This window comes from Cajanus cajan, chromosome 1, assembly GCF_000230855.2.
Source record: "Cajanus cajan strain Asha chromosome 1, NIPB_CcT2T_4, whole genome shotgun sequence".
Classification (NCBI taxonomy): domain Eukaryota; kingdom Viridiplantae; phylum Streptophyta; class Magnoliopsida; order Fabales; family Fabaceae; genus Cajanus; species Cajanus cajan.
Genome location: NC_138517.1, coordinates 26,834,380 through 26,857,342, shown reverse-complemented (window position 1 = coordinate 26,857,342; position 22,963 = coordinate 26,834,380). Strand labels below are relative to the sequence as shown.

At 32.2% G+C, this 22,963-nt stretch overlaps 2 protein-coding genes across 2 annotated transcripts; both read right to left on the bottom strand.

Annotated features, from left to right (window-relative positions):
- Positions 1-1,711: 1,711 nt before the first annotated feature.
- On the bottom strand, positions 1,712-6,249 carry LOC109813809 (receptor-like protein EIX1). Its single transcript, XM_020378069.3, has 3 exons — positions 2,850-6,249; positions 2,276-2,344; positions 1,712-2,050 (listed from the first exon to the last, which is right to left on the bottom strand). Exons 1-2 carry the CDS (start codon positions 6,136-6,138, stop codon positions 2,319-2,321), a joined length of 3,315 nt encoding a protein of 1,104 aa, XP_020233658.1. The 5' UTR covers positions 6,139-6,249; the 3' UTR covers positions 1,712-2,050; positions 2,276-2,318.
- A 7,148-nt stretch (positions 6,250-13,397) lies between these two features.
- On the bottom strand, positions 13,398-15,599 carry LOC145954051 (ATP-dependent zinc metalloprotease FTSH 1, chloroplastic-like). The gene is made up of 4 exons (XM_083067725.1): positions 15,480-15,599; positions 14,178-14,424; positions 13,904-14,087; positions 13,398-13,666 (listed from the first exon to the last, which is right to left on the bottom strand). Exons 1-4 carry the CDS (start codon positions 15,597-15,599, stop codon positions 13,429-13,431), a joined length of 789 nt encoding a protein of 262 aa, XP_082923851.1. The 3' UTR covers positions 13,398-13,428.
- Positions 15,600-22,963: the final 7,364 nt, after the last annotated feature.

Here is a 22,963-nt window from a genome sequence, read left to right as displayed (position 1 = left end):
TATTTTTTTAGACGTTTCTCTGTTGAATGTGATGCTTTGAGAAAGGAAATAGGAGCAAGGTTATTATAAGAAAAGAGGTCTATAGCCTTTTTTAGCGAAGCCCTAGAGGACACGTCCTTCACCAAGTTAGTATATGAAAAGGAATTGTGGCTTTAGTATTGGCCATTTAACATTGGAGACCTTACTTGTTAGGACAAAAATTCATAGTTTTTACAAGCCAAAATAATTTACTCTATGTATTGGAGTAGAGGATTACTGTCCAAAGTCAACAAAATTGATTGGCCAAATTACTAGGATACGAATTGTGTATAAGGATGGAGCTTCAAATAGAGTGGTTGACGCGCTCTCAAGACAAAGTGAGAAAAATGAATTACAATGGATTTACAGGCCTTATTGGTAGGATATCTCAGCAATTGATGAGGAAGTAAAGGTTGATCATGATTTGGCTAAAATAATTGAAGATTTGAACAAGATCCTAACTTTCATCCTCAATGTACATTGGAACACGAAAAATTGTATTATAAAGGAAGGTTGGTGTTGGCAGCTTCTTCAAGATGGATTCCAAAGCTTCTACAAGAATTCCATTTTTCACCCATAGAAGGACATTGATCAAGGGTGTAAAAAACTTATTGTAGGATGGCTTTGGTCTCTTTTCTATGTTGGAATGAAGGGTACAGTGACAAATTTTGTGGCAACTTGTCACATATGATAGTGCAACAAGTATTAGGCCTTAAATCCAACTAGATCACTATAACCATTGCCTATTCCAAATGCCATTTGGGAAGACATCAACATGGATTTTACTGTGGGATTGCAAAAATCAAAGGGTTTTGATCCAACATTGGTGTTTATCAATAGATTAAGTATGGGCATTTCATATTACTTAAACATTTGTATTCTGCTCGATCTATAACAAAAGTATTTATCCGAGAGGTGGTGAATAACTCCATAGAATTCTAGCTTCAATTTTTAGTGATTGGATTCCAACTGGTCTTGGTTCAGTGGCAAGATAGGCCATAAGAGGAAGCTACTTGGGAAGATGCCTCTACAATTGGCAGCCAATTTCCTGAGTTCAACCTTGAGGACAAGGTTGTTTCTGAGGGGAAGGTACTGTTAGGATTGAGAATGAACTTCCAAAATGGGCCCTACAAGTGTATTATAGGAGGAAGAATAAAAGGGTGAATTAGTTGGTTAGAAGCCTGTTACAAATGTATGTCACAAGGTTGAAAGGGATTAGTTGTAGTTGTTTGTTTTTACTATAAATAACCCTCCAATTGAAGAAATGAGAGGAGTTTTTCTATATGTTTTAGTCGATTAGGTTTTTTGGTGTGAAAGGAGAGTGCTCCTTTGGGTACATTTCTGTACAATTGTTCTGTTTTACTGATTCATGTTTATAAAAGAAATACATTCTTTCTTTCTTTCTGTTCCGTTTTCTAGGGTGTTTTACTTCTGCCAAAGAAAGGATCCTAACATATACCCTTTATGTGGGATAGTTATATTGCAGATATTTCTCCTAGGACTAACTTTGTTAAATAATTGAGATACTATGGCAGCAAAGCATAATTGCTCAATCAGCAGCAGACATTTCAACTAGAATTACTAAGACAAAAGGAAGCAGATGATATGGCAAGATCAACAGCACTTTCAAATAATGCAGACCCTTCTTATGGTCTTTGTCATCAGCATTGGTCAAACAAGGAAGTAGGAAGTGTGATAATAATATACATTATTTGATTTTTCTTTTTCAAAAGACAATCACAGGTGAATTATTTGCTATTACAAAAATTATGAAAGCAATAATAGATTTCACAATTACAAATAGCTCCCCAGAACTGAATCTTTCTAAATGACTTAAAAGAACTCACTCCATAAAGTTTCATATTTGTCTGAGAACTTGACGAAACCCTTCAAAACCACCACCTCCTCTCGAAACTTGTGGATCATAAGCTTTGCAAAGTTGAGATTTCGATTTAACAAATTCATTCTCATGGATAGATCTGACACCAAGACTCGAGCAAACTACAGTGTAATGAGATTCACTCCCAGAGACCTACATAGGACACAAAGGCAAATACTCACCAAGCATGCAGAAATTCAGAGAATCTAGGAGCATTCTTCTTCCTGAAATCATCCTCCATCAAACAAATTCGAGACAGCTACCCACAGAGGAACAAGTTCATAGTTTCTTACAACATAATATTTAGCAGAAAGGCAACAATTCAAATACTCTAGCAGAAAATTTAAACTAGTATGTTCAATTTAAACTAATATTTACCTGCGAGACACGAAAATTAAGGAAAGCACAGAGAACTCATCTATTATTGGGTTGAGACCATCACCAGAGCTGCAGGGACAACAAAAACTTTTAGATTCATGAAACATTAGAGAAACTATCTTTTTTTATTTTATTTTTTTTTTTTTACGGAGTATCACCACCGAAAAGAAACTTTATTAAATAAAGTCAATTTAAACAATTCAACTCTTCAACTAACTATTTCCAAAACTGAAATCAATCGCATTTATACGTCAATTTGTTATGGAAGCACCTAAATAAAACATGTTGCATAACTTTAGCCAAATAATTGTCTTTTAAATGAATCATTAAACAAAATTTAACATTATAACAATAATCATTCCTTTCTTCTAAGATACACTCCGGTGAAGGCAATAATTGTATGTGTTAGGGGTAATGAAATTGCCAAGTTAGGATAAAGAATTATATTGGTAACTTTTTAACAATTAGATTACAGTAAATACGATCTTTTTGTTTAGAATATGAGAAGTTCCCGATTCATATAATTGCAGTAGTAAATAAAATATGAATATGAAAAACAAAGGTTACAACGTACCTGCTAATCTAGCTTTGTGCCACTTGCAGAACTTTGGCACATTCACTACAGTTACCCAGTTTGTAAATCTGTTCAAGAACATCATGTAGACAATTCTCCAAGGTTTCCAAATTAGTATTGGCCCTATTAAGCCCCAAAAGCCTACAAAGTATCCTATCCCCAAGCTCATGTACAATGCTTCATGGAAAACAGAATCTTCTCCATGCACCGTTGGTTGTTGAGGCTTCACTGTTGTGTGATCTCCCAGACAACTTTTGTTAAGTTGTTCACCACAAAGATCATTATTTCCTTCAAAGCAAGAGGCATCATAGGTATCGAAATGTCTTCCCAATGGGATTGTTCCTGAGAGAGAGTTGTGTGACAAGTCTAATTTTCCTAGACCGTCAATTTGTGTAAGAGAAGAAGGAATTCTTCCACATAAATGATTTCTTGACAAGTCAAGGGAATCTAATGAACTTAAATTTCCAATCTCAAAAGGAATTTCTCCACTCAAATTGTTTCTTGATAAATTCAAAGAAACTAACCCAACCAAATATCCAATCTCTTTTGGTATTTTACCTGTTAACTCGTTACATGAGAGATCAATGCTCTTAAGAATCAATTCAGGATCTGCAAAGCTGCGATCCACACCTTTCCACATCCATGTTATGCCAAGTGTATAATCAACACTAAGTAAAAGACCATAAACTTCATAGTTCGTAATATTGTTCATGTATATAAGATTTATAGTTTCACTTCTGTTTATGGTCCTTTCAGACATTGCATTAAATCTCTTTAAGCATGTTGGAATTCCTTTTGACAACTTATTCCTTGAAAGATCCAATAGTTGAACACGCTTCAGAAAACATAACTCGATAGGAAAATTTCCAGAGAAAAGATTTCCTCGCATGATCAAGATAATCAATTGTTGCATACTTTCTCCAATCCAAGATGGTATTGGACCAGACAACATATTTTCACCGACATCCAACATAAATAAGTTGCTGCAATTTTTTAAAGTTGAAGGCAATTCACCCATTAAACTATTGTTTCCTAAAACTAAGGCTTCCAGTTTATCAAGGGTGCCCATGGACATAGGAATCTTCCCAGACAATTTATTGTTACTTAAATCTAGAAACAATAACTGGTTTACAAATTTCCAACAATCAGGAAGTTGTCCCTTTATTTGATTGTTTGATAAATCTAAAGTGGCCAAGTCTGCAGTTGTGCTTTGGTCACATAAGAATGAAAAGAAATCTGAAAATTTATTTACAGAGAGCAACAACTCTGAAGCTTGAAGCAAAAATGACGGAACTTTGCCCTCAAATTGATTTGCAACCAGATTTATAGATGGTCTTCCAGAAAGTTCCAATGGTATATTAGGAATTTCACCAATGAGACTATTGTGAGACATATTCAACTGGTACATAATTTGCAAGTTGTTCCATAACCATTCTGGTACAAAATCATTAAGCCCATTATCAGATAAATCTAAATCAACTAAGGAACTTTGAGTATGGAGCCAACTAGGAAAAGTTGGGCCTAGCTTGCAAGATCCTACACCCAAATATTTTAATTTAAAAGGAGGAATCCAGCTAGGGACAAATTTTAGAGACAATGAGTTGTATGATAACCATAAGAATTCTAATTTGGAAAAATTAGAAAGATGAGATTCAGTGATGTCACCTACTAAAGAATTCCCCTCCAAGGATAAGCCCTCCAACTCAGATAGCAATCTGATGCTTTTAGGTATCTTACCAGAAATTTGGTTATAAGACAAATCCAAAGTTTGAAATATGTGTCTGTTGCACCATGAAGAATTTTGAAAGAAGCTAGAAATTTCACCATTCAACTTATTATTTGAGAGGTATAATCTCTGCAATTTGCACATATTCCCAAAGAAAGACGGAATCTTACTTTGTATTTTGTTATCGGAGAGGTCAAGATCTTCTAGAGATTTCATGGCTTTACCAAATTTATCTGGAATGGGACCTTCTAACAAGTTATCATAAAGGTAAAGGGTATGAATATTGGTAGTGAAATTAAAAAGCCAATGAAATATAGTAGATGACTTCAGCAAGTTATTGGAAAGACGAAGGTAGAGAAGAGAAGATGAGGAATTCATTGTGGAAGTAGATGAAACAAAAAAACTTCTATCTGTAAGACTGCAGTTTTGTAGATGAAGTTCTTTTAGTTTTGATCCAAAATTAAAATTACCTTGAAACATTGATGATGTGAGATTATTATAAGAAAGGTCAAGGATCTTAAGAGATGGAAAATGGGGATAAAGAGGAGATGTCAAAGCAATGTTATTTTGAGAAAGATAAAGCTCCTGCAGGTTAAGGCTAAAATTGAACAACAATTGAAATGTTGAGGATGTTAGCACATTAGAAGAAAGATCAAGAATGGTAAGAGAAGTGGAATGAGAATAAAACAAAGATCTGATATCAGCATCTGAGAGAGAACAATCAACAAGTCTCAACTCTCTTAAGTTTGGAATAAACTTACCAATAATTTGTAGCATGTGACGAGAGTGAATAAGATTGTATGATGAAGTGAACTCAAGAGTTGTTAAAGAAGAAAGATTAGAGAACCACTTTACATCCTTATCTTTTATATCAAAATTGCCACCCAGCCGGAGAGTATGCAAGAGAGGAAGATTTCCTGCCTGAAAAGGGATACCTCCAGAAAGAGTATTTCTTCCGAGATTAAGATATTGTAGCTGTTTGAGATTCTTAATTTGATACGGGATTTCTCCCGAAAGATCATTGTGTCCGAGATCAAGATATTGTAACTGTCTAAGATTCTCAATCTGAAAAGGAATTACTCCATGGAGATAATTCCTTCCGAGGTCTAGATATTGTAGTTGTGAAAGATCTCCAAGTTTAGAAGGAATGCTCCCACCAAATGTAGAATATGAGAGATTGAGATATGTTAAGTTGGTGAAAGAGCCCTTGAGCTCTTCTGGGATGTGAGTCCATTGAAAATCATTATTGCTGAGATCAAGATGTTGAATATTTTGCAAGGGTTTCAATGAAGTGAGATCAATTGCACCTCTCAAAAATTGTGTATCTGTACAAGGAAGATGAAGTAGTTGTATGTGACCAGTTTCATTGTTGCACCGAATGCCTTTCCATTTACAACAATCATCGTCATAGTCACTCCATGTAGACAAGATGCCATAGTCATCTAAGAGACTTTGTTTGAAGTTGAGGAGTGCTTGTCTCTCCCTCTCTATGCACTTTGCCTCCCCACTTTTAAGTGAGCCGTGGAGCAGCGCATAAAATATTGTCAGAAAATAAAGACTCATTGTACGTAGTTTTGTTGATGAGATTAGGAGACAGAACCATATATGATGGAGTTAGTGAAGCTCCATGGTAACATATAAAGAGTGCTGGGCTCTGTGTACTAATTCACTTCTCGAAGAACTAGTCAACAAAAGTCTCAACACTGGATTTTTAAAATTAAAAATAATAATAAAAGAAGAATTAAGAAAATATGAACAATATTGTTCCTTTAACATCCGATTAGATTACTTTTAATAAAATGCCGCATTAAAGTCGGCAAAGCTTTCACCTTTAAATATAGTAGATAAGGACACGCTGCGGATAAAAATTTAATTATTTAAATTAGTGGAGATTGAAAAATATATTAAAATATATTATTTTTGTCAATTATTGGGTTAGTTTTGAATACGATTCTTAACTATGCAATATAAAATCTATTAGGGTACCAGTGTACCACAGTGTTTTTTGTCTTTATATTTAAATAATATTTATAGTAATAGTTTAACATTTTATCTTTCTATCATGATTTAATATTATATATCTTTGTAGAGATTTTATATATTTTTAAACAAACCATTTGAAAAAGTTCATAATATATAAGTAAATTATTTAGTTTGTCTTGTCTTTGTAGTAGCTTGCAATAAGTTTTTTTTAGACTAAATCACATGCTAACTACATTGAAAATTTTCTTTATGCAGTAATTTTGTTTTTGAAGGAAAAATAATATTACAATTAAACACAACTAATATAAAGATGATATATGAAAGAAGATGAAAGGATTCTGGGATAAGATTTTTTTATATCTATTAATATCTCTTTTAAAATGGTGTAAATAATGTCAAAACAATTTAAAGTATCAAAATAGCTTAAAATATGAATATTTAAACATGAGTACATATATTTAATACGGTCATTTTTATTAGGTCGCTCAAGGGATTAGCAATAAACATTATATTGGAGTATACAATTAGGGTTTCAAAGAATTAAAAAGTTATAAATTAACATAAAATAAGATTGAAAGTTAAAAATAAGTTTTAATTATAAGATATAATTAAAATTTAATACATTATAAATTAATTTTGCCTCATGTGATGAAAACATAATATTTAACAGTGAAAAATAATCCTATCTAATTTAATACACATAATTTGTTATATTAAGACTAAATTTACAAAACGTGATAACAATAATATTTCATAAAATCATTGTTCATTTTTTTTCCTAAAGTGATTTTTTTTGTAAAAATATCTATCATTTTTCATTTAATTAAGAATAAGAAAAGTACTTGAATAGACAAATTAATTTAAATATGGAGATGAATCGCATCATAAACAAAAAAAAAATAAAAATAATGCAAAGACTATTTTTTACACCAATAAAGCAAAGACTTTTTTTTACCCCAATAATGCAAAGACTTAAAAGTTGGGTTTTCGTCGAAATATATGTCACATAAATACACAACGCTCACCATTTTTCATAACCCATACATAACTTCAAAGTTTTTTTCTTTTTTTTTTTTTTTGAGGACAAATTTCAAAGTTTTTAAACACACGATTATCCTCCCATTTTGTATGGTCCTTTTCTTTGTTTTTCAATGTTGCGTTGTGGTTCCTTGTACAAATGGAGTTCAAATTACGTTTAGAGACGCATTTATGACATTGCTTAGTCAACTTTTAATGCACTATTAACCCCTGTGTGTTCGGTTGCATTTTTTTTATTTAAATTTTTTATTGTTAAAGTGTATTAAATTATGGAAATTAAGTGTCTTTATGTAGGAAGTGAAATGGAACAATTTGGGTAAGGTTGAAACCTTGGAAGGCTAGATTTTGTGATCAATAATGCAGCCACCCTGTTAGACCACATTTATGAGTCAAAGTGGGGTGCCATTGAAGTGTGAAAGAGAGGAAAAGTTTCGAAAGGAAAATAGTTGATAATACCTCAAATTAGATATGAACTAAGGGAGTATAAGAGAGAAAAACACAAGAGGTTCCCGCTTTAAAATCCTAATTTTTATTCACAAATATTACACATCCGAGTAACATCAAATCCCTTCATAATTTCACAGACAAATAGTTTAAATGTTACATACCATCAACTCAGAAAGAAAAATTATAAAAGTTTAGCATAGGTCCAATATATTTGTGCAAAGCAAATTAAAAAATGTTTAAGTTTGAATCATATTTGTCTAGAAAAGTATGAGCAAAATGAACGGATCAGACCGTTTTTTAGCATGCATATAGCATAAAAGTCTTAGTCCCATCACATTGCTTTGGACTTTAAATCCTTTTTATATAGTTTTCTTTGAATATTCGATTTGACTTTTGAAATTAACAATTGAGAAATAATCCTACGTTCCTACGTACTTTGATTCTTTATTTATTGTAAGGTAGACTTTTACTTTTCTTTGAGTGTTAAGTTTTCTTCTGATAAAGAGAAGGAAAGTCAGCTAGTAACTTGTAAGCCTTAAGCTTGCTATCAATTGTTTCCCAGTAATAGAAAATCTTGTAGAACAAAGTGGGGGTTTAACTCAACCCCCAATGGTAAATCAAGTTACAAGAGAATATTCATGGGATATGCTTCTAAATTAGTGAACAACACAATCAATTAATATGGAAATTCCTTTTAATTACTTCATGCCTTATCCATAAGTCATCTATCTTTAAAAATGAATAAAATGCAAGTTCACATGGAAACCATACATAACAAAATCGAAACCCTCAAGGTCAAATTAACCAAACTTAAAATTAAAATATGGATTTTATGATTAAAAAAGTGTTGAATAGACATGATTTCAATGTAGGTTATTACAATGACCTTAATTTCATACTTGTCTTTCCTAAGTACATAATACAAGCTGAATTACTAAGGGATGTTAAAGTCCCTAAGTTCTCAAAATTTGTTGCGACAATAGGGGAGTTCATAGTGGAACACAAAACAAGATATCAAGTAGAGCATGGAGATAATTGCAAATGAGCATTTAAAAATAGAATATTTTTCAAGCTCTTTAAATAAAAATGCATTTACTTGATTTACAACGTTGCAACAAAATTCAATTAATAATAGAATGTAATTAGAAGGAATTTTTCATGAATATTTCTTTCGAGGAAAAACAAAAGTTATTTTAGTGGATTTTCTTAATATAAATGGATCTCATAATGAATCAATTAATAATTACCTAAACAAATTTAGAAAAATGAAATCTAGATGTTACACACAAATTTCTAAACAAAAATTAGTAAAAATAGATACTATTAGATTTGATTAAAAAAAATTAATTAATCAATAGTTAACAAATATATGACTCAAGTGGTATATAAGTTTATGTTAGATCAAAAAAAAAAAATTTGGATCCTTCACGACATATGTTTTAATGATAATAAACTTAGACATTTTTCAGGTCATACTATAAGATAAATTAATTAGAATAGACAATCAGTTATGATAACAAGTAATCTCTAAGATTAATCACTTCATTTATAAGATGAATCCATTTAATATATATCATTTATATTTTCTGATAACTAGATCATATTTGTTTATGATATTCCTTAACAGATCGAAAGTAATATAAAAGCTTTTTTGATACTCACACTTCAAAAAAGGATGAAATAGGCATTTTCTTTTTCATCTCCCTTAATCTATTAAAACTGGAAATTGAATAAAAAAAAGATTTTTTCTACATTTTCTATGAATTAAGGGAGACCAAAAAGAAAATGTCCATTCATTGAAAAATTAAGGAAAACTCCATGATAGAACATCACTACTAGAAAATTGTAAAATAGCGACCGAAATTAGCGACCGAAATTTATCAGTCGCTATTTAGCGACTGATTTAGCGACCGATTATGAAAAATCAAAATAGCGACCGATTTAGCGACCAAAACAAGTAGTCGCTAGAATATCGGTCGCTATTTCGATCGCTAAATAAGAAATTTTAACTTTTTAGCGACGGAATTAAATTCGGTCGTTATTTCGGTCGCTAAATTATAAATTTTGAATTTTTTTTTGGCGACGGAATTAAATTCGATCGCTATTTCGGTCGCTAAATTATAAATTTTGAACTTTTTAGCGACAGAACTTAATTCGGTCGCTAAATAATAGTTAAAATTAGCGAAAAAATTGAATTCGGTCGCTAAATAGTAGTTAAATTTAGCGACAGAATTTAATTCGGTCGCTAAATTATAAATTTTGAATTTTTTAGCGACAGAATTAAATTCGGTCGCGATTTCGATCGCTAAATTATAAATTTTAAACTTTTTTTAGCGACGGAATTTAATTCGGTTGCTAAATAATTGTTAAATTTAGCGACAGAATTAAATTCGATCGCTAAATAGTAGTTAAGTTTAGCGATAAAATTTAATTCGATCGCTATTTCGGTAGCTAAATTATAAATTTTGAATTTATTTTAGCAACGAAATTAAATTCGGTCGCTATTTTGATCGCTAAATTATAAATTTTGAACTTTTTTTAGCGACGAAATTTAATTCGGTCGCTAAATAATAGTTAAAATTAGCAACGAAATTAAATTCAGTCGCTAAATTATAAATTTTGATTTTTTTGGCGACGAAATTTAATTCGGTCGCTAAGTATTAGTTAAAATTAGCGACGGAATTGAATTCGGTCGCTATTTCGGTCGCTAAATAGTAGTTAAATTTAGCGACGAAATGGACTTCGGTCACTAAGTATTAGTTAAAATTAGCAACGGAATTGAATTCGGTCGCTAAACAAAAAATTTTGATTTTTTTAGCAACGGAATTAAATTCGGTCGCTAAATATTAGTTAAAGTTAGTCACGGAATTGAATTCGGTCTCTAAATCAAAAAATTTTTTTTTTTTAGTGACAGAATTAAATTCAATAGCTAAATATTAGTTACAATTAGTGATGTAATTCTATTCGGTTGCTAATTTTAGATCATATATACAGAATCTTATATGAATTCAAGATGATTTGATACTTTATTCTAGTAAAAAAAAATTGACGTAATATATTCATTTCAAATAAAATATGAGCACTTTGATTACTTTTAAGTTGTTGATTAATTTTAACAAAAATTGATATAAACATATAAAGTGATATGAACTTTCAATCTATCAGTTGGATTTACAAAATTCACATTTAATATAAATTTATTGAGAGGTGTAATACTTAGTATAAAAGTTATACCAGTGTTATTATAACCCTTCTCATTTTAAAATATATAAATTATTACTTAAACTTTTAAATTTATAATAAATAATTTAAATTGTATCATAAAATTAATTTTAAATAGAAATAAGTAGATTGTTAATTATAAAAGTAAGTATATATATAAATAAAGATTAATTAAATATAATATAATTATTATTATTAATAATATAATTATTATATATATTATTATATATTTATAACGGTCCGGATATACCAAAATGATAAGGATCCAAAAATTATATAAGTATGAGATTGGATAGTTGAGGATGACTTAAATGAATTAATTTGTACTACTTATACTAACAACATGCATTAGCTTTTTGGTAGCTTATCTCATAAGAACTTCACAGTTAAGCGTGCTTGACTTGGAGTAATGTAGGGATGGGTGACCTTTTGGAAAGTTTCCAAAAATTGTGTAATTATGGACATAACATGCTACAAACTTAAGTATTGTGAAATAAAATCCTTAAGAGGTCAAATATGAGTGGTTCATAGAGACTAAATTTGCGACGTCTATAAAATTTAATAAAATAAAAAATAAATATTTAGCAACCGATTTAGCGACCGATTTATTCGGTCACTAATTTGGTCTCATATACTTCAGCGACCAAAATCATTTCAACCATTTAGCGACCAAAAATGTCAGTCGCTAAATAGCTTAGCGACCAGGGTTTTAGCGACTGATTAAATTCGGTCGCTAAGGTAAATAGCGACCGATTTTTGCAATTTAGCGACCGATTTTGGTGGTCGCTAAATTGCATATTTTTTGTAGTGATACAAGTAAGACAAAGGCTTTAGGTGGCTTTGATACCAAATGTTAGACAAGCGCACTAAGTCACTGTAGTATATAAAAGAGTACGAGTTGTTGAACTTCAGGGACTTGAAAGATACTTTTAATTTCAATTATCCTAGCAAAAGCTTAAAATAGAAAGATTCACAGATATTATAAACATGATTTTTTTTATATTTCAATATTGGAAATTATCAAAAAGATGGCAAAAAAAGTAGTAGCAACATGGGAAGATAACAGTATGAAAAGTTGTTGGGGTTGAGTTTCACCAATTTCACCTTTATGCTCTCCTAAGATCTTCTATATATATGATTTTTATCATCCAATGTTATCGAGTTCATTAAGGTCATTCCAAATCAATTCCTTGCATTTAGAAATTATAAGGAGTCTAACTCAATAAATGATTCCTCTATTTATCAAATTAGAAATCTTACATTAAGTTTAAGAACTTATTTAACTAACAACTCCAAATTTATTCCTAGTCTTTAGAGTTGTTAGGTGATTTGATTCAAAACCAAATTTAGAAAATGTTTTCCAACCAAAATCCAAATCAAAGTTCAAAGATGAGTGATCAAGTTACCTTAGCATTAAGAACGGAATCAAAATCACTAATACCACTACTACAAGACACGTTTTCTACATCGGTTCCATGAAGCCATCTACATCGGTTCTGAAACCGATGTAGAATAGAACGACGTAAAAAATATATAGATTTCTACATCGGTTCTGAGAACCGATGTAGATTAGAACATAAATCTACATCGGATTTAGGTGAAATGATGTAAAATTATATCCTCACCTATATCTTTTCATAGTTGAACCGATATAGATTTGTATTTTTTTATAAAAAAAAAATTATTTTTAAGTTTTTTCTTGTATATATCGTGCTTTTCTCTCTTTTGAACGAGCAGCAGATTGCCGATTCGCAAGTATTCTATTCAATATTCACACTGCTACCACCATCAGAAAAATAGTATACAAAAATCAAATCCACAACAACTACTGAATGAAACAAGCATAAAAAATAAGTCAACAAGGCTTTCGTAAACTAAGGGGTGTGGTTGAGTAAATTTCTCCTCAAACAATAGTAGGAAAGTAAATTAAATAAACTAAAATTAATTTGTATAAATTCTCCACAATTAACGTCTCAAATCTTATTTTTAATTTATGTTTAAGTTAATTTTAGTTAATAAAAGAAACCTATTTTAATTTTCTTTCCAATTTTATGAGAAGAAAAATTTATCCAAAAATGGCGAACTAAACTAAAAACTCGAAAAGCAACTAAAATGAAAGTTGAAACAGAGAAAACCCTATTGTTTATGAACTCACACGTCACATCAAAGCCTAATTAACCACTCAAAACCAAAATGAAAGTAGAAGATACATTTTCGCGATCGATATTGAGAACCTTTTGGGACGCTTGGGATCAATTGTCCCCTAATGGAAACTTGTCCAATTTTTTTGCTGAACCCAAATCTCTCAACCATTTGCCTTGCCACTCGTGAAGCATGCATCAAGTCATTTGATGCTCCAGTGGTGACATTTTCCCGGCCAAAAATAACCTCTTCTGCGAATCTGTTTTGCAATACAGATATGGAATTTGTCAGATAATTTTCAAAGCTCAAAACTCTACATCTCACATCCCATAAAAATATATAACATGATACAATAGTAACAATAGTTCATATGTAGATCAGTTAGTAGCAATTGACAAGTGGAGTAGTTGTGATAAAAGAGTTACTCGTAAACATCAAAATCCGAAATGAAACAAGGTAATTGTGCATGTTTAAGTGTACTGCATGGTGCACTAACCTTCCACCCAGAGCAACAGCCATCAGATTTTCCAAGTAGCTTCTACCGTATAATCCTGACTTGAGCCTCTCTTCGCTTGGAGCAAAAAATGTGAGACCACCAGCTTGGCCACGAGGTATAATTGATATCTTGGCTACAAGATCATATTCAGGCATTAAAGCACCCACTAGAGCATGGCCAGCCTCTGAAAATCAACAAGGAAAAAAAGGTTGAATTGCCAAAGACAAACCAACACTTACCAACAGTAGATATTTAACATACAAAAATTACACACCATGATAGGCTACTAATTTCGTCTTCTCATCTAAAACTAAAACATTTTTCTTCTTGGGACCAGCTATGATCCTTTCCAAAGCATCAAATATCTCATCTTTACTTATTTCCTTGAGGTCACGCCTGGCTGCAAGAATAACTGCCTCGTTCATCAGATTCTGCAGATCAGCCCCTGTGAATCCTGGGGTTCTCCTTGCAATTTTTTCAAAGTCAACATCCTTTGCAAGATCTTTTCCTCTAGAATGCACCTGACAGAAAATAATGATAGATTAGTTCATATATCACAATCAACAAAAAAATGTTGCATACAAACACGGATCAACCAAAAACTCCCAAATCCACCAATCTAATTACAATTGCACAAAACTTACATTCTGAGGAGCTCTTGATGGTCTTTTTCAATCAGAATTGAAATTTTAACTCAAAAATTTATGTAAGTAAAATACTAGCTTATCAGGAGGCATAGCTTTCTTCGCTTCCATAATCTCCTCAAACGACGAAGAACCATCGACTAAAATACTATGCCAGTGTCGCGGCCTCGTCAGACTCTTCTCAATTTGCCGTTCGGATCTATGTCATTTTTGCTACCACCAGATTTGTTGGCGCCGCCGAACTTGCCCATGTGATGGAATCATGGTTATGAAAGCAAGAGGAGACATCCTAGAAGATCCAAGAGGAGTGGGCTAGACATGAAGGCTTGGGCCAGTCAAAGGCCCAAGAGGCCCAATAGGCTTGGAAGGTCCAAAGTGGAGTTCTACATGGACCTATCTTGTTGTTCTTGTATTTTATTAGTGTAGGATTGGGACTTAGTGCCTTGTATTTCTTTTTGGGCCTTGTATTTCCGGCCATTAGAATAGTAATTTCATTTCATGGCCATTTAGATTTAGGGTTAATTTAGGTTAACATGTACACTTTCATTTGAATGTCATTAGTATTTCATTTGAAGGTGCATTTCGGCCATGTGCACACATGCATATGGTGTGACCTAAATGCAACTCAAATGGATACTAAATCACATCCAAATGAGTGCACATGGAGGGGGTGGCCGGTTGGCACCAAAATTTGAATTTTAGAATTCAAATTTTGGCGCCTAGAGTTAAGTACCATACCATGGTTCTACTTAACTCTAGGTAAACCCAACTTAAACCCTTAACCTAATTTCTCCTATAAATCTTCCTATGGCTGAGTATTGTACCACTTTGGAATATATTGATGAGTTTTCTCTCTTAAAAACTCTCCTCTCCGAAGTCACCTAGTTCTAGTCTCTACCCTCCTTGAGAGCTTCTCCTTGTAGAGCTAGAACCTTCATCACTTCTACGGACTTAGCTACAAGCAATCCTTTGGTCACATTGAAGCCTTTGTGGAATCTCCATCCTTGAAGTTCTTCTAAGGAAATCCGTGAAGGCTTGAAGCAATCCTCCATTCTCGCTGTAACCTGAACTGAATCGAGCGCATGGGCGCGCACTCCCACATCCACTGCCTGGGGCTAGACTCCTCCCTCTCCCCACGTGCCATCTCAAAGGGCATGGTGGGCCAGGTCATCGCGCGCAAGGCTGCCGGCATCATCCTCCAGATGATAAGAGAGGGGAAGATCATCGGGCGCGCCATCCTTCATTCGAGTGCGGAGGCGGCTCGCTGGAGTCAGAGTTCTTAGTTAGGGTTTCTAGTCCTCCAGATTTCTTTGTTGAACAAGATGAACAGAATGTTCTTCTTGGAGAAAGGGATCCAACACGAGCCAACATATGCGTCTCAAGACTACATCGGTTACTGGGTGAACCGATGTAGATGTATTTGTAATTATTCACAAAATTGCTACCGCGCATTCAAAACGAAATCGGTCCCACCAAAAACGATGTAAAATGCTCAATATTTACATCAGTCTCAGCTATAATCGATGTAAATATGCTTTACATTATACTCTTATTTACAAAAATGTCACCGCATTCGATTTTTACATCATTTTTACCTAAACCAATGTAGAATTGGCAATGTTAAACAGTCATTTTCTAGTAGTGTAATGAATAATAAATTATCATATATATAAATCAAATAGAGTACATATATAAGAGTTTGATGGATTGTTCAATCCCAACAAAAAAAAAAGTTAGTCACTCATGGTGATTGTGACACCTTTTACCCCACATTCATAATTATACAATAAATAGGAATAATTAAAATCTTTCATCAATAAAAGAAGAATCTCAAATATCTTATGTAAAGGATTCACATTCACAAACTCATAAACAATATCTCCAACGCGATAATTAGAAAAGAAAGAAATTAAGGTTTCAAAACAGTGCAATGGAAATAATATCCTAAACTAGTCCTAACTACGCCTCGATGTCACATATCCTATCAGAGCACGTCTAACTGAAGCCTAAGCTTCATCACCAACATCCTCATGTTGATGGTCATCTGCAACACAGTAAAAGACACACATAGAACAAACAGTGGAGTGAGAAACATCTCACTCAGGTTAAGGTGTAAAAATAACAGCATGCAACACACACAAATCATAACAAGCACAACCATAGCTACACATTAATCAGGTGAAAATTCAAATTATACATACAACAGTAACACATGCACAGTCATTCATCATGTAATAATTCCATGTACTTGACTCATAAATGCATGCACACTACAAGAATTTTGCGGATTAGCGAGGGAATTTAGCAAGGGATATAAACCCAAGCTAGTTGCTCGCTAATTAACGAGGGAATAGCTTGGATTTATATCCCTCGCTAAATTCCCTCGCTAAATAGGAACATTTTGCGACCAACTTTTATTTCCTCACAAATCCTCCGCTAAAGTTAGTGTTTATTTAGCGAAGAACTGAGGTCCTCGCAAATTCCTAGCAAACCCCTCTCCAAATTATGACCCAAAATAAAAAAATGAATTTTTCATCTAGCGAGGGATTTTTCTTGTCGCAAATCCCTCGCTAATGAGTTATAAGTATATCCCTCGCAAATCCCTCGCAAATCCTTCGCAAATTAGTGAGGGAAAAGTGTTGTCGCTAATCCCTCGCTAATTAGCAAGCAAATAGCTTGGATTTATATCCCTCGCTAAATTCCCTCGCTAAATCGGAAACATTTTGCGATCAACCTTTATTTCCTTGCAAATCCTCCGCTAAAGTTAGTGCTTATTTAGCGAAGAACTGAGTTCCTCACAAATTCCTAGCAAATTCCTCTCCAAATTATGACCCAAAACAAAAAAATGAATTTTTCATCTAGCGAGGGATTTTTCTTGTCGCAAATCCCTCGCTAATGAGTTATAAGTATATCCCTCGCAAATCCCTCGCAAATCCTTTGCAAATTAGTGAGGGAAAAGTATTGTTGCTAATCCCTCGCAAATAAGAGATTACCCAAAATAGGGATTTTTTGCTCAACATGTTTTTTTTTACTCCATCTTTTTTAATAAATTTAATTTAATTTACCTTTTCTTCATAACTCTCTCTCTATATATATATATATAGAGAGTTATGGAGATAAGGTAAATTAAATTAAATTATATATATATATATATATATATATGTGTGTGTGTGTGTGTGTGTGTGTGTGTGTGAGAGAGAGAGAGAGAGAGAGAGAGAGAGAGAGAGAGAGAGAGAGAAGAGAAAGAGAGAGAAGAGTTTTCTTTTTAATAAACATAACTCTATTTTCTTCTCTTTCGCCACATCAGTATGCTATAATACTTTTCGTTTTTATAAGTTTTTTGTTCCAAATATTATTTTATTTTTATATAATTGTATTTTTAGTACATTTATATCATATATAAATAAATCTTAAATGAAAATTTTATTATAATGTTATGAAAAGAAATACTACTTTTTAAAGTATTTATTTTACTACTAATGTATTTTCTATAATTAATAAATATTGCATGATTGTGTAAAGAAAAAAATACACTTGCTTTTTCTCAAAAAAAAAAATAAATAAAACGCGTATAATATTAAGTAATATTCGTTTTAGTAGTTTGAATTATAAAAATTTTAATCAACTTAATTTAATTTTTTATTTAAAATTATTCAAATTAAAAAGCAATATTAATATTATAAGATGTAAAAGTAATAAATACATGAGATTTAAAACAAAACGGATTGCATAGAGTAAATATTTCACTTCATTTTTAATTTATTTTAATTTTTTTCAAATACAAGTATTTTATTATTTTTCAAACTAAAACAACAACTTATTATTGTGTATAATTTTTTTCAAATATAAGTATTTTATTATTTTTAAAACTAAAATAACAACTTATTACTGTGTATAATTTCTTTTCTTATATTTATCTTTTTTAATATTATTTTGAAATTTAAAATAATACCATATTAGAATTTTAATAGTATATCTTTTTGTATATTTTTATTAGTATTATTTCTATTTAGTTTGTTGTTATTTTTATTTATAATTTAAATTAAATTTATTTATAAAGATAAAAATTATTTAAATTTATCAAATAAAAAATTTAAAAGAGTTGAAAGGTACGGTGAAGTTGGCATTATTGTTGTATCTGTGCGCGTTCTTCAATTCCCTTCCCTCTCGTTGTTGAAAGTTGCTCGTTGTTGGTTCTTAGTTCACACATTTCCCCTCCTTTATTCTATTTCTCAATTTTTGGTCATTTATTTTCTTCATATGCATTATTCGTTACTTGAGAGATTCTATTTTCTTCAATCCTTCACTCATTTCAATGGCGGTAGGGTTTCATCTGCTCGCTCCAAACTCCAAATGGGAACATGAATCTCTCCTTGGTGCCATCTTTGGATTTTCGCCTCGTTCCTCTGTCGTGCTGCACCTCTCGCTTTGAATTTCATTGAAACCCGAGGTACGATTTTCCTTTCATTGTACAAGGCTTTTCACTCTGTTTTCCGATTATTATTGATCTTTTCCTTCAGGAATCTGCATGTTCTGTTTCACTGCACTGATATTTACAAGAGAAATTTGAAAAGTTAGATATTTGGCCATGATTTAGGTGAAAAAATTGTAAGAATGTAAATAGTTGAATCAAAGCTTACTTTGGCTGAGGTTTAGGAAACATTTTTACTGTCCTATTTTTGTGGTAGGTTGAAATTGCTCAAGCTTATGAGAAAGGTGGAGCAGCATGCCTAAGTGTTTTAATGGATGCAAAGTATTTTAAGGTGCAGATGCAGTCCTTTTAATTGCTGCTGTTTTGCCTGACCTTGACATCAAATAAATGGTTAAGATATGCAAATTACTTGGACTGACTACACTTTTTGAGGTAAGCTTGGTGCTTTTTCATTCATTTCCTAAATTTAAATGACATTCAACATTGACAAAACATTTTAAGCATATGATATCTGATGTTTAATAGCAATTTAGTCCTGAAGCTAAGTTATGAGTTTATCCCATTTAGTACAAACTTGGTCCTGGCATGGGTTGTTTTGGGTTTTTTCAATAGTGTAATTTATAAACTACAAACCTCTTTAATATAATGATGCTGTACTTGAAAGCGAATTAAAGTGTATTAAATTTATTAGTATAGAATCTATAGGTTGATTAGGCCTGTGACCAAACCTAAACCAAATTAGCTTCAATCAAAACATTGGATGTGCTTTCACTTCAAACTTTTGCTTTCATTTTCTGTATATTTTTCCAGTTTTCTTCTTCATCTTTCTTATCTTTCTACATAGATACATCATCACTTTCTCAATTAGTCATCAAATCCTATTCGTACCTTATCTTTATTACAACTATCTTAGAACTCGTAAGACTTTGAAGTGATACAGTTACTTTTATCTACTTACTTAATCTTACAGTAAAAGATCAAGTTAAAAGTAAATGGGATGATGAAGATGTGGATGAAAATTATGTGAAGGAATCATGGGAGGATGAAGACGAGCCTGCTCCGGTATGAATAATTAAACATGATGTAACAACAAAAAATTGTTTATTTATGTGTATGAATGGTACTTGTGTGTAATTTTTGAAGATGTTCTTTATCATTCCTATCCAATTACCTCTTATTGGCTTGATTAACATACCCTTTAGACTACTGCTATGCCAATGCAACTTCTACTATTATTAATCTTTTATATTTTGTTGATTACTAAAATATCAAAATTGCTATAACTATTAATTATTTTTTTTATATAATTTATCGGTAACTATCAAGTATAATTTATTTTTACTCAAATCTGCAGTTTATTGTTATGCTTGTTTCATCTATCTATTATCTTTTAGAGGAAAGGACGGGGTGTATAAAACTAAAATTAATGCAAGTTGTTTAACAATGATTACCTTTTTAAGTATATTTAAAATTGAATTTCAGGATTTCTTTAATGAAATGATTTATTTCTTATAAATATGGTCTTTCTTTAGTTATCAATTGCCAATTTTTTTTGTTACTTTGCATAATATTCTCAGGCACCTGTTGTAAAAACTATTGAAAAAGCTTCTAAAAAATCTTCTGATAAAGTTACTGACAAGAAGGGTAAGACAGTAGAACCAGTAAAGGAGGAAGAACATCATGTGGCTGAGAAACTTTGCCAACAAAGGTATACTTTTATCCATCTAATTTGGTGATCCTTATGTTTCTCTTATAATATTTTGTTATGGGTACATGTGTGAGGTGTCACGTTATTAAACTCTACACCTAACCATGTGTAGGCATATTCTTAGTCCTTGTTAAGTTGCTTTTGTATTATTTTTAATGGCTACTTTGTTTAAGTGCAATGATATATGTTTGCTTTAACTGTCGGGTGGTACTTATGTTTGCCATGATTTAAAATAATTATAAACTTGTTATTTAAATTATTAAATTTACTTTTTATCTTAATTAAAATTATAAAGTCCAATCAATTCTTCTATTAATTTCTCAACTAATTAATTAATATTCACTAATTTTCTTTGAATTAATTCTTTATTTAATCAATTAATTAAATATTTTTCAACTAAACCAATCTCATTAAACTACTCTTTTCACGTGGCCAAATTATTCCCTCTACCACACTTGTTAGAGAAGACATCACTACATTAGCTACACAAATGTCTCAAATGCAAGAAGAGATGCAGTCACAATTGAATCTACAAACACAATCCCAAATGCAATTGCAGACACAACTACAAGCACAGATGGAGGCACAAGCACAATATATGCAGGCTCAATTGAAGGCACAAGCTGATATGCAAGCACAAATGCATGCACAAATGAAGGCACAAGCAGAAATGCAAGCACTTTTGCAACAACAAATGCAGGAACAAATGCAGGCACAAATGCAGTTTTTGAGGAAAGAGATATTACCTGCCTTAAAGATGCCATCACCATCATCAGTCAAAAAACCTGGGAAGAATCAAGAATGAAAATGTTGAATTCTAGTTTTTTTTATTTACATTAGCATTGTTAACTCACTTGAAGAATTTTATTATATTAGTTGGTATTGAGTATTTTTATTATGTTAGTTGGTACTGAATATTTTTATTATGTTGGTAATTCAGAATTGTTTTAGTTAGCCTTTAGTATTTTTATTTTATTTGATGCCATTTGATGACACAATAATATATTTGATATGCAAAATATAGGTACTACAATCTTGATATCAAAACAAAACAATTATGATAGTTATGAAAAATGCAGGTAAAGATGAATATATGAATATTAAAAATAAAATTGCGACAAAATAGTGAGGGATTAGTGATGATAACCAAAACATAACAGTAAGGGATCTGCTAGGAAATAGCGAGGCATATCATGTGAAAGACAAAATAGCGAGGGAAAAAAGAGCAAATAGCTAGGAAAATATAGCGAAGGAATAGCGAGACAATTGCTAGGGAAATATTGCGAGGGAATAGCGAGAAAATTGCTAGGGAAATATTGCGAGGGAATAGCGAGAAAATTGCTAGGAAAATTTTGCGAGGGAATAGCGAGACAATTGCTAGGGAAATATTGCGAGGAAATAGAGAGACAATTGCTAGGGAAATATTGCTAGGGAATAGAGAAGGATCTGCGAGGGATATTCAGCGAGGGAATTGCAAGGCCTTAGCCAAGAAATGTAGCAAGGGAATAGAGAGGGGTTTGTGAGGGAACATTAGCGAGGGATTAGCTACAAATTAGAGAGGGATATTTTGCGACCCCTTAGCGAGGGAATAGCAAGGAAGCTTGACCGCAAATTAGCGAGTAAATAGTAAGCATCCTTAATATAATTAGCGAGGACCTTAGCGAGGGATTGGCGACGGATTTTGCGAGGGATTGGCGACGGATTAAATCCCTCGCTAATTAGCTACCTGTATTTAGCGAGGGAATGGTCTCTCGCAATTTCATCACTATTCCGTCGCAAATTTGATTAGCGAGGGATCAGAGACGAAATAGCGAGGGAATAGTCCCTCGCTAATATGTAATTTTCTTGTAGTGGCATGTGGCAGCAGTCACATATCACATATCACTGGTGTGCTGCCTATACAACACAGCTAAGGTAGTCTAGGAGTACATGTAGGGAGCTACCCATACACTCTCAACTATAAGGATGTACTGCTAGGGTTTGGTCAAGACAACAAAGCTGTGCAAGTTATGTCTCGTGCTCACAAATGGGCGGAATCGAGACATCCAAACCGCACTATCCCCTAGGACTCCCCTAATTAAGCTATTACACAAGGAGGACATTCCCTAACGATGTACTCTATATCGTACTCGTCACATAGATGCACATGATGCATGTTATACACATTCACACTTCATGGACTCATCACTTTTTACTTATCATATCACATTAGATCTCATGTCACTTGTTCACATTTCACATTTCTCATACTCATAGTCACAAGGTCACATATAAGA

Bases quoted from the DNA above. Each gene is read 5' to 3' on its own strand.
- LOC109813809 (XM_020378069.3), bottom strand. From the start codon at position 6,138: ATGAGTCTTTATTTTCTGACAATATTTTATGCGCTGCTCCACGGCTCA. The intron at 2,345-2,849 runs GTACGTTGTAAC...TTGTCCCTGCAG, and splicing joins GCACAAAGCTAGATTAGCAG to CTCTGGTGATGGTCTCAACC.
- LOC145954051 (XM_083067725.1), bottom strand. From the start codon at position 15,599: ATGGAGGATTGCTTCAAGCCTTCACGGATTTCCTTAGAAGAACTTCAA. The intron at 14,425-15,479 runs GTTCTAGCTCTA...ATTTTCTGTCAG, and splicing joins AGTCCGTAGAAGTGATGAAG to GTGCATTCTAGAGGAAAAGA. The intron at 13,667-13,903 runs GTTAGTGCACCA...ATTGCAAAACAG, and splicing joins GCTGTTGCTCTGGGTGGAAG to ATTCGCAGAAGAGGTTATTT.